Source organism: Belonocnema kinseyi, chromosome 6 (assembly GCF_010883055.1).
Source record: "Belonocnema kinseyi isolate 2016_QV_RU_SX_M_011 chromosome 6, B_treatae_v1, whole genome shotgun sequence".
NCBI lineage: Eukaryota > Metazoa > Arthropoda > Insecta > Hymenoptera > Cynipidae > Belonocnema > Belonocnema kinseyi.
The window spans coordinates 110,940,803-110,956,878 of NC_046662.1; the positions used below are offsets into that span (position 1 = coordinate 110,940,803).

Below are 16,076 nucleotides of genomic sequence, written 5' to 3' on the forward strand. Positions count from 1 at the left end.
ATAAACCGAAAAGCAAACTTTTAGGCCAAGAAACGCACGATATAAAAAAGTCAATAGAAGAAAAACATTGCTTTTTGAAATCCCTACCAGATTATCACAACGAATTTTTGGATTTTCTTGGAAAATCGAAAATTCAAATTTTGATTGCACAAATAATAATGAAAAATTAAAAATTCCATTTTGTGGTCAAACTATGTAGGATACGAAAAAAGATGAATCAACAAAAATTGTTATAACAGAAAAGATCTACAATTTTGTTAAATATCACTTCTTTATTGGACATGCACCTTTTGTTTTATTTTTGAAAAATAACATTGAAAATAAAAAAATAAATAAAGGTTGGAAAAACAACGAAAGTTATGGGAAAAAAAAGATTCAGCAAAACCTGTTTACAAATGGCTGTCAGAAATTGAGCGCGCAGCGCGAGTGTCATGATGAGAATGTGTACCTCAAAGCCTACAGAGCTTTGAGAAACTTAATTTTTGACAGTTAGTTTATTTTTTTAAATATGTTTTTGCAACACAGGGGATTGCTTTTTAAAACAAGGGTTGATTTTACAAAAGCGATTCATAGCAAATTGGAAAGCAAAAGAAATAGCAAAAAATTTAATCTAGTAATTTTTTCAAATTTAAGGATTTTTGTACAGGGCGCGATAGAGTTTTAAATCAGAAAATGTGACTCTCCAGGTCGGCTTCATGGAGTTGTTCAAGCAGTCATAAGCAGAAAGGACGATAAACCTCTACTTATAATGTTAAGGAAATATCTAAGCATGCAAAGAAAGAAAAACTCTACAATTGATAGAATCCACACGGTTGTTAGTAATTAAAAGTCTTTTAAATTTTTACTCATAACATTGTTTTATAAAGTATACATTAGAAGAAAATATGTGTAAGTTAATTTTTTCCTTCGTTTTTTGTTGAAGATATGATTCCAAGATAAAAATCCAGAGTGTCTGGAGGCCAATGCTATGAAATTTGACAGAATAAGGGGTTAAATATTATCCGATGAAAAAAACCGAGTATAAGAAGTGAAAAATACAAACTAGAAAAGCACAGAAGAAATTTAAAAAAAAAAAGTTCTTCAAGAGGTACAGAAAGAACAGAAGAATCGGCTCGTCAAGAGCTATGAAGAGTAGTCCTGTTGATACAGCGCGGGACTTTGCAGCCCCGTCTATACCTACGGAAGATGTCTAGCTCAACGTAAATACAACGAAAATTCAATACAAACGTGCGGAAATTGACTTTCAAAATTTTACCTCCAGGTGAGAATAATCCTGTTCTTTGATTAGAATTAGCCGTTTTACAATTATATAATTATATCGTCTCGTCGTACGAGGACACGAATTCAATAGCTACTGTGTTAGTTTCAGATTGGTTTGGGAATGGAGTTGCTTGAAAATCTTTTTTACCACTTAAATATTCACATTTCGAAGACTTGTGGCAGTTGGTAGAATCAGTTGTTTAAAGTGACATAAGTTTTAATATTGACGACACGGTTGTTGTAAAACATATACGGGTGTGCATACCAGTAGGAAAAGGTCGCGTAAAACTTGTTAGTAAGATCTTTAAAAATTCTATTTATACTATAGCAAATTAAAATAACACATGCCTACCGCAGGTCATTTTAATTGGAATCGGAAATACGAATCATCAGTCCGATCGAGAAAACCAAAATTTAAAAAAGAGTATTGAAGTATAAGTGATAGAGACAAGCTTAAAGCTTAGATAAAAGTAGCTCAAAAGCTTATCTTTCACAAGCAACGATGAATGAGCAGGTGCTTTATCGTGATGCAAAAGCCACGAATTGTTTTTCCAAAGTTCCGGACGTTTTTTGCGTATGGCCTCTCGCAAACGGTTCATAACTTTAAGGTAATACTCCTTACTGACCGTACGACCTTGTGATAAGAATTCCTGATGCACTACGCCACGGTAATCAAAGAAGACAGTGAGCAAAACCTTCACATTTGACCAAACTTGACGTGCTTTTTTCGGTCTTGGAGACTCAGGATGCTTCCACTGAGACGATTGGGCTTTAGTTTCGACGTCATAACCATACACCCACGATTCATACCCAGTTATAACCCTTTTGAGAAAATCAGGATCATTATTGACTTCATTCAACATCTCCTGAGCGATGGTCATGCGATGGATCTTTTGATAAAAATTAAGCAGTTTTGGAACAAATTTCGCTGGCACACGTCTCATGCCCAAAACGTCCGAAAAGATAGCATGGCATGAGCCAACCGATATGCCAACATCTTCAACAACTTCTCTGATGGTAATTCGGTGATTTTTCAACACCATTTCTTCCACTGCTTGAACGTTTTCATCTGTTGTTGACGTGCTGGGACGTCCAGGGCGAGGTTCGTCTTCGACATCCTCTCGGCCTTCTTGGAACAGCTTGTACCACTTATATACATTTTTTTTACTCAAAATAGACTCACCGTATGCAACTGTCAACATTTCAAGAGTTTTAGAGCACTGGATTCCATTTTTCACACAAAATTGAATGCAAACTCTTTGCTCCGTTTTTTTCGAAAGAAGAAAATCGCCGAGCACACCAAACCCTTCTAACCTTTTACGCCTCTGCCTGAAAAACAAAATTAGCTATATAGTCAAAACTGTGAACATATGATCGTGACAAGTGGACCAACACAACAAAACAAAAAATTTAAAACTTGAATGTACGTAGCCCGCGAAAATTGAAAAGTCACCTTACTTTTTGAACACACCTCGTATAAATGTTTTATTACAATGCTATTTTTAATTTAATCGCGGACTGAGCAGCAAAGGAGTTGTCCATACCATTTAATAGAGCATTCTTTAGAAAAACTGATCTCATGTGCACAATGCAATGTTCCGTTTGGTACAGCGCACCGTCTTGCAAGGGCAATGCTAATGTTATTAAAAAAAAAATTAAATGTGGGGACTGTCGGTGGTACTTTTATTGAGCCGAGTGTTCTAGGAAGAATCTGCTTACTAATTCACACTGCACCGACAAGAGTATTTGTTCAGTATTACAAATCTACAATGGTTATTCAAAACTACTTAACTCTGCTAAAATCAAGAAAGAGGAGATGCATAAGTTTGGTATCTCTTATTGCATAACGTTCAAGAAACTTTGTTCGATCAGTCATTTTTGTTTTATGACACCCCTAGAAATTAAAAATAATAAAAAGCACAGTCGAAAGCTAAAAAGGTGGCTTACATCTTCTACGATTTTCAAAAAACACAGCAATGTTAAAAAGTCGAAGGTGACGAGTCATTACTTTTCCGCATTTATTGAATACACCACAAAGTAAGACATATATAGGTAAATTACCCGTAGAACATTTTTACTCCCCTGATACAATATCCTTAGAGGGAAGAAGAGAATTATACAAGTGGTATGAAGAATTAAGTAAGAAAAATTACATTGTTAATTTTTTAATGAAATTATAAATTACTGCATAAACGATGTTGATATTCTCCGTACTGCTTGTCCAGCTTTTCGAGCAGTGTTTATTAAGGTGACCAATTTTGATCCTTTTGTAGAAAGTGTAACCATTGCATCACCTTCCTCCGCAGTTTTGAGAAAAAATGATCAAAAGTGTGACACAATAGGTGTCATACCAAGTGGGGCCTACAGATGAGCCAATAAACAACCCAAAAATGCTATCGAATGGCTTTTGTCTGTAAAGCGTAAGTTAGAATTAGAAATAATTCATGCTGGTCTCGCTTTAGAATTTCTTTTACCTGAAGGCGTGCTAGTTTATGGATATTATGAGGACGAGATCAGAAATAAAAAAAATCGGGTAATAATTCCATGGTTGTTACTGGCACGAATGCCCTTGTCGCAATAAATCTAATTGTCATAAACGAATAGATAATAGTAAAAACTCTGAAACCATGAGTGACCATTTCAAGCTAAAAAATGCACAAACTGAACGGCTTTGAAAAAGGACATAAAGTAGTTAAGATGTTGGAGTGTGACTTTGATAGATTAAAATCCAGAGACACTGAATTGGAAGATTTTCTGAAAGATCATACTCTTTTATTGCACATTACTCTTAATCCTCGTGATGCTTTCTATGAGGAAAGAAAAGGAAAAACATTTTCCTATTATTAGGCAAGAGACAACATGAAAATATCTTATTTGGACGTTCGCTCATAATATCCGTTCATTTCAAAATATGTTAAATTCCCCTTAGGCCAACCGAAAGTTTATATTCGTGATGAGTGCAAGGTATTAACTGGTCCAGATAATGATTTAACCCTCGGAGCCCCCAACTATTTTTTCAATCATGGAGCACACTGTGGTTCTTAGAGACCATGTGCACTTTTCCGCCGTATATCATTGTCAGACTACTCATCCGCTCAACTTAAAAAAATTCTCAGATATTTTTCAAACGTTGTAGAATTAATCTTCGTAGTTTGCAAAAGTCTTGTTAGAAATATTAAAACATCGAAAAAATTCCTAAAAAACTTTTTTTTGAAAGTGAAATTATTTTAAAAAATGTAAATTTTATATTTTTAATATTTTCCGCTAAAAATTTAGGTTTGTATTTTCGTTTAGTGGTACTACCAGGAAAAAAATTCTCCTCCAGTGTTTCTTACAAAAAATGTAGTTATTTTGCAAGTTGACGGAGGTGGTTTTTGAAGTGTAAAAAGGCGTTCATTTCTATGGTTAACGTGAAAAAAAATTAATGTTTTACAAAAATTATTTGAAAAATTGTATATTTTAATTAAAATGTACTTGCTATATGATTCGTTTTTTTATTCATTTTAAAAAGTTCCTAGGGCTAAATAGCCCTCTAAGGAACAGGATAATACAAGGTCATTACAAATATGTGCAAGTACTGATCGGTACAGTACTTGATTAGTCTTATAATTGAGTACATAAACTAAATAAAATAAATAAATGTAAGTAGTGAACCTAATAATACGCATCTAATTAGGCATGAGATTATTTTATATTAAGTAAGATTGAGTAATTAATTAGTAGCTCATGTGCATGTTCAAGTAAACATAAATAGGGAAAAACTGTGTGAATGAGAAACAAAAATCTACATAAGGTATGAAAAAATAAGGATTTTTGAAGTTGTAATATTCGAGAATGAAATATGAGAGATTACTAATGAGTAATTTCAAGAGTTGGGTTCAAGGTATTGTACAAATATTAAAAAAAAACATTAAACAGACCAGCCTTAAGTCTGTACGGAGTTTTTTGTTCGTATTTAGGCAAATTGTAAATAAAACGGACACAGGCATTTAACGCACGCTCGAGCTTTAAATTTAAATCATCGGTCAAATCATCATATACTAAACAACCGTAGTCAAAATAAGGCAAGATTAAACTCTTAATCAAAAGTATCTGGGTGGAGGGAGGTAAAGAGTCCTTATTCCTATAAAGTTGATGTAGAATACTGTATGTTTTCCTCGAGATACTTTGTACATGTTCCTTCCAAGACAAGATACGGTTAAGGAAATATCCTAGATCTTTAACCACTTCCGAAACAGCTATAGTGCGATTCTCGATTCGAAGGGGCGAAAATGATGCCAGAGTTACAAGCGACGGAGAAGAAGTGAGTCCAACAACAATTGCCTGAGTCAGCATATTTGTCAGCATATTTGTGGTAGCTGCAATGTTGAAGTTCACTTTCAAGCTCAGAGTTGAACAAATTGAAAAGGAAGGGTGCCAGAATGGAGCCCTGAGGAACCTCACAATTGACTTCCGAACAGTCAGCAAGCCGACCACTACTATTAATAATTCTGTGAGATCGATTATTAAAATATGATGTAAACTATTTGATGACAGAGTTTGACATTTTGAAAGATTTTAACTTATGTAGAAGTAAATTATGGTTAACCATATCAAAAGCCTTTGAAAAATCAAACAAGACAACAATCGTGATCTCCCTATTATCCATTGCTAAGTTGAGATCCGTCGTTAATTTAAGTAAGACGGTAAGAGTTCTATGTTTCGCCTGGAAAATTGATTGCAACGGGTCAATGGCCTTAGATTTGTCTAGAAATTTGGAGAATTGCATGTGAAAAATTTTTTCAAGTCGTTTAGACAGTGCACATAAAAGAGAAATTGTCCGGAAGTTTTTTAGAGAATAAGGTTTTGAAATTTTGGGAACTGGGCAAATAACAGCCTTTTTCCAGATGTCTGGGAAGATACCGACCTGAAGGAAAGCATTATAAATATACAACATAATAAGAAATATAATTGGAAGTGCAAGTTTAATCATTTTGATTGATATACCATCAGTTCCAGTGGCATTCGATTTGATTTGAAGTGTCGAAAAAAAAGTCAGTCATTAAATGTCGAATTAAGAAGGATAGTGGAAAATGATGGTGTTAAGTCTGGGACGGGGAATGTAAAAAAAGTCTTAAAAAGGTCCTCAGGCGAAAAATTACTATCAATAGATTTGTGCTTGGGAGGGGTTAGGTGTAGACGTCTAAGGAGATGCCAAATGTCCTCTTTTTCGTCTCTATGTGCAATCTCATTATAATTGTATTGATTGAACGCATCTCTAATCTTAGTTTGAACTAAGTTCCTGAGTTTACGATATTGAGTTAGTATTGTACTGCTTTGGGTTTTTTTTGCAAGTCGGCGTTTGCCATCCCATTCCCTCATCAGATTTTTAATTTCGGATGTGATCCAGGGGGCAGCTTTACTGAAGTTTTTAGGAACATGTAGTGGAGAAAACTTGTTGAATGCGGTGACTAGGTAGTTAGTGAGAGCGTCGATTTTACTATTTATATCTGTATCTAGTAATATTTTTCCCCAATCGTACGTCATTAAATGTTCGTAGAATGAATGTTCGTCAATTTTAGAGAGATTTCGCACCAGTCTTTGGTTTGCTTTTGTATTTGTACTGTAGGAAAATTTAAATGTAATATTAATCAAGTCATGGTTAGGGAGAAACGGAATAGCGTGTTTTTCGTAGGAGACAACCTTATCAATATCATCTACAATCATTAAGTCAAGGCGTGTACTGGAGCGATCAGTATGGTGAGTAAAATCATAAGGTAGAATCGAGAGCCCTGAAGAGTACAGTAACGATGTTAGATATTTCTAATAATTTGAAGTGAGATTGAAGTTAGTGTTAAAATCTCCCGTAAGGACAATGCTAGTAAAGTTAGGGATAGGTGAAAAAAGCACCGTTTCAAGCTCCGTGCCATAGGAGGCATTGGGTGGTTTATAAACTATTCTCACTAAAGCACTATCAGAAGTTGATCTTACTTCAACAAATATAAATTCGGTCGTGGGATACGTAGCCACTGGACTCACACTAACAACAGTTCCTCACAGACTATTATGCAAAAAAAGACAAACCCATAACCCTTTCTCTCGTCCCTGTCTCATGGAAAGAGCGAAAAGTTGTCAATTGTCACGAGACTAGAAGGTATATTAGGCGTTAACCATGACTCAGAGACAGCTATTATATGGTAGGAACATTTACTGAAAAAATGCTTGAATTCTATAAAATGTGCCAAGAGAGACTGGGCGTTCACACGACAAGTGTTTAAGGTGTCTATGGATATATTAAGAGAAACCATTTATAGAAAAATAATTCAAAAATAGAAAGCTCATGCAGCACGCAGAAAAATTGACTGAAACAGAGAACCATTATCAACACACCCCAAACTAAGAGATTACAATTCAAATGATAAAATCAATAATCAATAATGAATAAGACTAATAAAGATACTAGCGGGACAATAAACCATGTCTGCAACAAGTAAGTCTAATAATATACAATAGTTCTCAAAAAGACCAAGATAAAGATTTAAAGCTACTACGAGTTTAAATATGGGATAAAGATTGCTCTCTGAAGATACATATTTACAAGGTGTGAAAAACTTAAAAAAATTGAACATACATATTTACCAACGAAGTTAAAATAACCAAACAGTAATGATATCACACTATTGTGTGCGTAGCCATTCCGTTGATAACGTAATTGCTATTGGAATCGTTCTATGTGTTAAAGCAGTGATAGTTGAATCATAGGCGTGCCATCATCCTTCTGACAAAAGATCTTCCCTTCTGCAATCTAAAGATATTTGATCTTCTTTTGTCTCCTTAACTTCAATGCAGAAGTATAGATCCTTCAGTTAAAAGGTGTCAAAGCCTCACAAATGAAAATTAGACTTTTCTCATTATCTGGCCTGCCAAGATTGGTCGTAGAGAAGTCTCGTACTTTTTTCCTCTGTTCGATGAACTTATCCCTTAATAACGGTTTACTAAATTTAGCAACTAAGATAGGTGCAAGTAGTGGATTAGATGTTGGTGATTTACGAATGCGATAAACATTGAGAATGTCATCTTTAGCAAAGGGAGCGTTAAGTGTCTTGGCAACCGATTTGAGGACCGATGGAAGATCTTCATTCTGCTTAACAGGTAACCTATGAATCTCACGGGTTGATTGCAACGCAGCTTGCTCCTGGTAATTGAAGGAAGCTTCAAGAGAAGCGAGCTTCAATTCCAGCGAGTTTTTCTCCGTTTTAATCTTAGAGACGTCTCCCGTGTTACTTGTAGTTGAATTTTCAAGCAGATTGATTTTGCGAGCATTCTCAGAAACATATGCCTTTATTTTCTGGACCGCAGTATTAATCTTGGAAATGCACTCATGCTGCTTGGTTTTAAATTCCTTGAAAAGGTTTCTCAACTGTTCCTGCGCATGAGCCGCCGCTCCTCTCTATGCTTGTATTACCGCACTGTGTATGGCCTCAATCTATCTACGCGGCAGTGTCGCAACAGTGAAAGGGGCAGGAGGAACTGTTTTAATTGAAGGGTTAGCTACCTGATCCCTGACGCACGTCAAGTGGCTAAAGACACCGCATTTTTTGCAGGAAACAGCGCCCGGCGATCCTCTCGAGATTGTTTTATTGCATTCAGAACAAGCACCCATCGTTATATATACGTATATTAATTAGATTCACAAGAGCTGTTGAACTTTGAAACTAGAAAACAGTACTTTAAGCACAAGGGAGCCCAAAAATGACAAAACTCAATATATACACCGCATTCAGAACACAAATACTACAATTGTGGTAAAATAGAAATTTCAAAATTGCCTAATAAAAAATTTATAGCAAGAATAAAGCGAGATCAATCGGAGCACACCTCAAGAACTAAGCAAGGCCGCACCATCATCCAACATGATAGCAATTTGTGCATTGTGGTGCATTTAATGACACTGTCTTGAACTTTTTATGTAAAAATAATGTTCTGGCAAAATCGCCATTTCCACACACCAGGGTCTGAGTGACCCTGCACCTACTTTGAACAGTTCCTAACGCCTACTAACTGAAGCGCAGCACAGGAGGAGCATCGGTATGCATAGTTAGGGCCACAAACTACTGCGTACAAGATTTCTGATCAGTTTCCGATCAGCTTAAAGTGGGTGTCGAAAATGAATACAAAATCACGTCAATTTTTGAGATTTGGCAATATGAGAGAACTCAGTATGAACGGATCTCAAAAATTGGCAGGCTTTTTGTAGAATATATTGATAGGTTTCTTTAGCTGGAACATCAGACCAATGGGTAACTTGCTGACTGTAGCATTGATGAGCATAAAAAAGCATATAAAAAAAAATTTCGATTTACAAGGAATTCAGCTCGATCCTGAAAGAAAAAAGCCTGTTCTATGATCATTGGCTAAGCTCTGTTTAAATTCTTTCTAAGGAAAATTCGCACAAAGTCAAAATATGCCAAAACCTGAAATACTTGATACCCAAAAAGCTTTTAAGGATATTATTAAGAGTCAAGATACAATTCTTATTAATATCTTGATAGTAGGCCAGGAGAATATTTATGCATCTTGCATGTATAAAAACGAGGCTGTAGCCCCTTCCTCTATTACTGATGTCATTATAGCCTCGTACACAACAGCACAGGCACGTTTGAAAATGTATGATTAAGGCTGCCCCTTTGGTCACATAGAAAAATAAATAATTCAAAACAAATTTCCCTCTTAGAATTTATTTATTGTACTTAAAAAGGTCTAAAAATGAAATATCTCTCTCATTTCTACTTTTTTGATTTAGAAGAATCTCATATTTAAATGAGAAATATGTAGGTACACTGTTTTAATTCTATTTTTATTGCGTAGATTTCTCTATGTTAATAACGAGAACGTTTACTTTTGTGCTTTCAGAAATGATCTTTCAATCATTAGGCGGACCAGTGATGTATTGTGACCAGTATGTGTTAGATGTTCTTGTGATTAGTAAAAAATGTTATTATACAATTCCTCGTATATTGTATTAATAAAACATTTTTATATAAGTAATTTATTTACAGAATAATTTTTTTCATTATCGCTAAAAAACAAATCTTGCATGTATAAAAACGAGGCTGTAGCTCCTTCGTCTATTACTGATGTCATTATAGCCTCGTACACAACAGCACAGGCACGTTTGAAAATGTATGATTAAGGCTGCCTCTTTGGTCACATAGAAAAATAAATAATTCAAAACAAATTCCCCTCTTAGAATTTATTTATTGTACTTAAAAAGGTCTAAAAATGAAATATCTCTCTCATTCCTACTTTTTTGATTTAGAAGAATCTCATATTTAAATGAGAAATATGTAGGTACACTATTTTAATTCTATTTTTATTGCGTAGATTTCTCTATGTTAATAACGAGAACATTTACTTTTGTGCTTTCAGAAATGATCTTTCAATCATCAGGCGGACCAGTGATGTATTGTGACCAGTATGTGTTAGATGTTCTTGTGATTAGTAAAAAATTTTATTATAAAATTCCTCGTATATTGTATTAATAAAACATTTTTATATAAGTAATTTATTTACAGAATAATTTTTTTCATTATCGCTAAAAAACAAATCTAATACCTTCTTTGATGAGAATGTAAAAAATATATTCCGATTAATTATGCGCAATCATAAAATAATTATTAAATAAATAAATGTATGCTTGTAATTTGAATAGCATAATTTCACCCACCACCTTTTCTATGCTGCGACCAATTCCTGAATATAACTTGAAAACTATCTGTGGCGAAGGCATGGACGACGACCGAGTTGGGGCGTGTGGAGAAAGCACGCTCTTATAAACTGAACTTTAGGTGTGTGAAAGCGGGAAGGCATGTCAAATAAATAAGCTGATAGATAACATGCGGGGTTAGGGATATCACCACAAAACCCTGACATCGCGAGAAATAATCTAATCGAAATAGGATAAGCAAGGCACTAATAAGTTTTTTAGATAACCAAGATCCAATTAAGATCGCTTCCAGCAGAGTAAATATTCATTATCGTAAATAAACTACATTATTAACTGATAATGTATCATTACCTAACATGCACATATGCTGGATGCATCCACTCACGTCACTAATTTGTGGGCCAACAGGTTGTGGCAAAACTGTCTTCGAAATCTAAATGGAATGTGCAGTACAAAAATAGATCGCATAATTTCCTAGAGATCGATTTTTGTGAACGATTACCACAGTCTTCTGATTATCCCCATGATCACACAAATCTCAGCGTAATTTTAATTTCTCAAAATCTTTTCCACCAAGGACATGGTGAAGGACCAGTGAAGGATATAAAGAGTAAACATAGTGATTGTAAAGTTCCAGTAAACATTTGCGTTGAAGTCGACAGTTTGAAAGTCAATTGGTAAGAAGATTGTCATAGCTTTATATGCCCTTCGTCATCTACATCCGGATCAACGACAGGCAATACTAAAAACATCTGATGTAAAGCTCATAAAATGTATTTCTGAGTGTGCATTGAATATCCCCAGCAAGTATATAAAATAAATTAACAAATGCAAACGATAAATGACACATCTTTACATAACAATAATAATTATTATTTGCCGATTATACCATCGATACCTGGTGCAAACACACAGACACGTGGGAGCAATCTTGTTAGATAAGATTCTGAACTGAGTCGAATCCTATTTTTACCTTTTCCGTACCATGAGCTAAAAATAGAAAATTTCCAGCTGAGAAATAGGATTATACAGAAAATACAGATAATGATCTAACAAAGTTCGAGTTTTCCGTCAGAATAAAATGGGATAAATATGGCTTAGTGATTATGGACGGTAAACGAATTAAATATTCAAACATAACAGAATTGGTTATTGATGCATTAAAGTATAGAAAAAGTGCCAACCCCCTGGTAGAAGTCACTTTGCCTGTATTCTTTAAGAGCTTGGCACACCCCAAGCGTTTGTGAAAAATCATGAATATTGATACCGTAATAAGCAAATACAGCGAGAAAGCAACAGCCGATCACTCTTAAACAAAAAATCTCTTATAACTGACGATGAAACTGCTGAGGATGAAGCAGGCGATAATAAGACCCTAGCGATTTCTAATAATTTTATTCGTGAAAGGAGTCGCAGTAAAGTTAGAAGAAGTAGTCGTCAAAAGATGAGTCAATAAGGGTTTTGAATGCTGACTAATTGGCAGTGTTTTTTTCTAAAATGAGGCTGCTTGAAAAAATATAATACAATCTAGGTCATCCTGCTTCATACAGTGATGCAGAAAAATTAACTCGTGCTGGGTGTTGCAAAGTATCTTGCACGCATGTACTTGATTGGTCAAAATCACAGAACGCATTCATTTTAAGCCGGCCTATTAGACAAAAATTTCGAACAGCGCATTATACAGTTTCCAATTTCGATGTGGTTTAGGAATTTGATTTAATTGCCATGCAAAGTGTGCCTACTAATGATGATAATTTCCGATATCTCTTAGTAGTTATTGATATTTTAAGTAAGTTCGCCTGGGTTGAGACAATTCGAAATAAAACTGCACTGGAGGTAAAAGTGGTTTTGAACCTCTTTTACAGAGAAGTAATCATCGTAAACCTTTCTGCTTAAAATCAGATAAAGGAATGGAAATTTTAGGAACTCTTTTCTAAAATTATCTGGCTGATATTGGCATAAGATTTCGAGTAACGCGGGATCCTAACGTTAAAGCAGCCGTAGTCGAACGCTTTAATCGGACACTCAAAGAACGTATGTCGCAGTATTTTACACATACAAATACTTGACGATATAATAATGTTTTACAACAGTTAGATCTTACAATAATTCTCGACGTTCCAGTATTAGAATGATAACATCTGAAGATAATTAAACGAATGCAGCTCAAGTCGCACTTCGTCATCTTTTTGTATCCCAGCTGTAAAAGGATCAATTTCAACGAAAAAAAAATGATCAGGTAAAAAAGGCGGTACCCCGTAGCTTTCAAAGTAGGTAGTCCGTCCGTTGCTTCCGACGTACATGGCGACCCAATGAGTACCAGGCTGCTTATGTCCATCGGTTTTAGCAACAACCGCAGCTGGTTATGTCCACCGTTTGCAAATCTGATCACTTGAAAATACACCGACTGTCGCTTTCGTGAGTTGAAGTACTTGCAGTATCTGGATGCTGTTCATACTTGTGTGAAGATATCATATTTTCTGGTTTCGACAATTCTTCATTATCCCCACCTAAATCTTATGAGCTGTATGAAAGGTTGCGTTCGGCGATTTTAGATGATATGGCTGGGCGCGTATTGCAGGTTGCTATTTTTTGTATGAGAATGAAAGTACTTCATCTAAGCGTTCCTTCTCAATCCAAAACTTCAGCCTGAGTGCATTATTAAGAGAGCACATAAATTGTTTGTCTCTTTTTACCCTGTGATGAAAGCAAAACGTATCTAAGAAAGCCAGTCTACTTGTAATCTTTTGCAGCAAAAGAGCCTTCCTATGTCCTCGAGTGTATATTAGTGTAGCTGTTATGGCCATGTCACATAGATTTACGTGAAGGAAATTCATTGATACATCACCTTCAAACCATTCAATGCCATAATGTTTACAACTGAGCCACTTATTTTGTCGCTGAGATGGGCTTGTGAGATCGGTAAAAGCTAAAGGCGGAGAAGCAATCCAATGAGCTATAAAGTAGCGATCTAGAGTAACTACAACTACTTCTTCAGGTATATCAATCACGTAATCCACCATGCTTATTTTCATAATGTTTTACAGCAGGAGAGAGTTTTTACTACAGTGACGAGCAATTAGACACTGAAGTTTACAAACAAGAGGTTTTCTCCTGAATAGAAATGTACCCCCAATCCGCTATAACCTGGCTAGACGAGTCTATTTCCAAAACATTATCATACTCTGTATATACTAGACAACTGATTTTGCTAATGAGTGCCTCTTCAAATCGCACTGCAATTATGAGACTTCCATGTTTTACAAGATTCCAGTGAGAATAGCAATTTGCAGAGAGATCGGTTGTGAGATCAAAGGCAAATAAGCAATTAGCGTTGAGATATTGTTGGCTACCAATACTATTTCCTTCGTTTAGAAAATAAATATTACTTTCGATAAATAGTGTGATATATGCTTCGACATACAATTCTTCTGTATTGAAGTATGGTTGCAGAGGTTTCGAAGGTATCTGATTACCATCAAGATAAAATGATAGATGATTGATTTAAAAATTTTGGAAATTGAAAGGGTTTTTGTTACCATTGCCGTTATATACCATATTCCTCGAAAATTCAAATATTATTATTTTTTTTTGTAATTGACCAAGGAAAACATTTTTAAGACTATTAGCGTGAACACCGGAGGGTATTGCCCACGCTATTACCTCGACACGCGTAATAAGATACTTCGCAGTACCTTGAGAGAGAGCTTGAACGTATGCAAGAAGAGTCAATATATTTATCAGCAGTGAAACATTTCTGCCGAGCTTTTAAACCCTTATTAGTATCAAAAACATCAATTTTTCTAGCAGTATCATTATATCACTGAGTCGTTGTAAGACGCATGTTTTTGGCAGCTGGTCCGTAATTAAGTAAAGTCTCGATGTATGCTCGATGTGCAAAAGAGTTACTAGGAAATGATATTACTTTTTGATTGAAATGTACTTTCACCTGATTGAAAAGTGAAAACATAAGATTCTCTACTGGTTCTACTCCATCTAGCTGGGCAGTATTTGCGGCTACTCTTGCAGGAGCCACTAGTTTTACTCGAAGACTAAGCATAGTATGTTCTAGGTCAAGATATTCATCGGCGTGGCCAGGAACAACAAATTATATGGGCACGTAATCAGTGAGAGAGGCAGTGAAAAAAGATCTAGGTATGATTTTAAGCACTTGCAGGAATGAGAATGTTGAAACAATATTTTTACTCTTATTATATACCAAAAATATTGTTAATTTGTTAATTTCTTGTTTCTGTCCGTTTATTTTTAGTTTTTATTGTCTTTCTGTTATATTTTGCAGCCTTTTTTCTCTTTACCGCAACAAGCTTTTTTATTTTTCTACTTGAGGTTTTATTTAATCTTTTCCACTCTATTTGTATTCACGACATGAAGCTTTCCACAATTAGAAATAGATTGAACCTTTTACTTCTTACTGCTGTATTTATAGCCCGAAGCGCTCATGATGTATTCTCATTATTTTCAGTTGGAAGTAAAATATCTAGTGCAAGACCCAGAATACGTGACAATTTATTAATTAGTACCAAAAAATGTTTGGTCAGACGTGAAACATCATTTTTGACACTGTTTTCGGATAAGTACATAGCTGCTGCTGAATTTATTATATATACATTTAATGTGTTGGCTTAATTCTGGACGAATGTCTATATTATTCATAAGAGCCTTAATATCGACATAAAGACCGTGTTTAAAGAAATTCACAAGGGGCTTACCACCCATTATAATGTCTTTTTTTATTTTTCACAAATTTGTTCAAGTCATTATTATCTTATGTTTTCTATCATATACCTAGCAAGAACCTAGTATAATTCTCCATGCGAACGAAATCTCATTCTCACTATAAGTTCCTAACTCCCTTTCTCTCCTTTCTCACACAAACATTGCGCTCTTCCTTGGCATAATCCACACATAGTTCCTGTTAAACCTTGACTCTCTTATTCTCTCGTTTCCTTCTGCCTTCTCATTCTCCATGCCATTTTTTTGAACCAACTCATATACCTTCCTTCCTCGTGCATTCATCTCACTTCATCTATCTGCAAACGGATCGTTCTAAAATACCTTAACTTTCCACCTTCATCTTCACACCCATACG

General features: G+C 35.1%; 1 protein-coding gene and 1 long non-coding RNA gene across 3 annotated transcripts in view; one reads left to right on the plus strand and one right to left on the minus strand.

Annotated features, from left to right (window-relative positions):
• The first annotated feature begins 713 nt into the window (after window positions 1-713).
• LOC117174309 lies at window positions 714-10,309 on the plus strand. The gene is made up of 3 exons (XR_004467293.1): window positions 714-814; window positions 923-1,261; window positions 10,153-10,309. It is a non-coding gene; the product is annotated as an uncharacterized LOC117174309 (long non-coding RNA).
• LOC117174308 overlaps window positions 3,295-16,076 on the minus strand; it is a 94,494-nt gene continuing 81,712 nt past the window's right edge. The window contains exon 5 of one of the 2 annotated variants that reach the window (XM_033363294.1): window positions 3,295-3,671. In XM_033363294.1, coding sequence (XP_033219185.1) covers window positions 3,622-3,671 — 50 coding nt within the window. In that variant the 3' untranslated portion in view covers window positions 3,295-3,621. The remainder of the gene's footprint in view (window positions 3,672-16,076) is intronic. The other variant, XR_004467291.1, reaches the window with a different exon arrangement.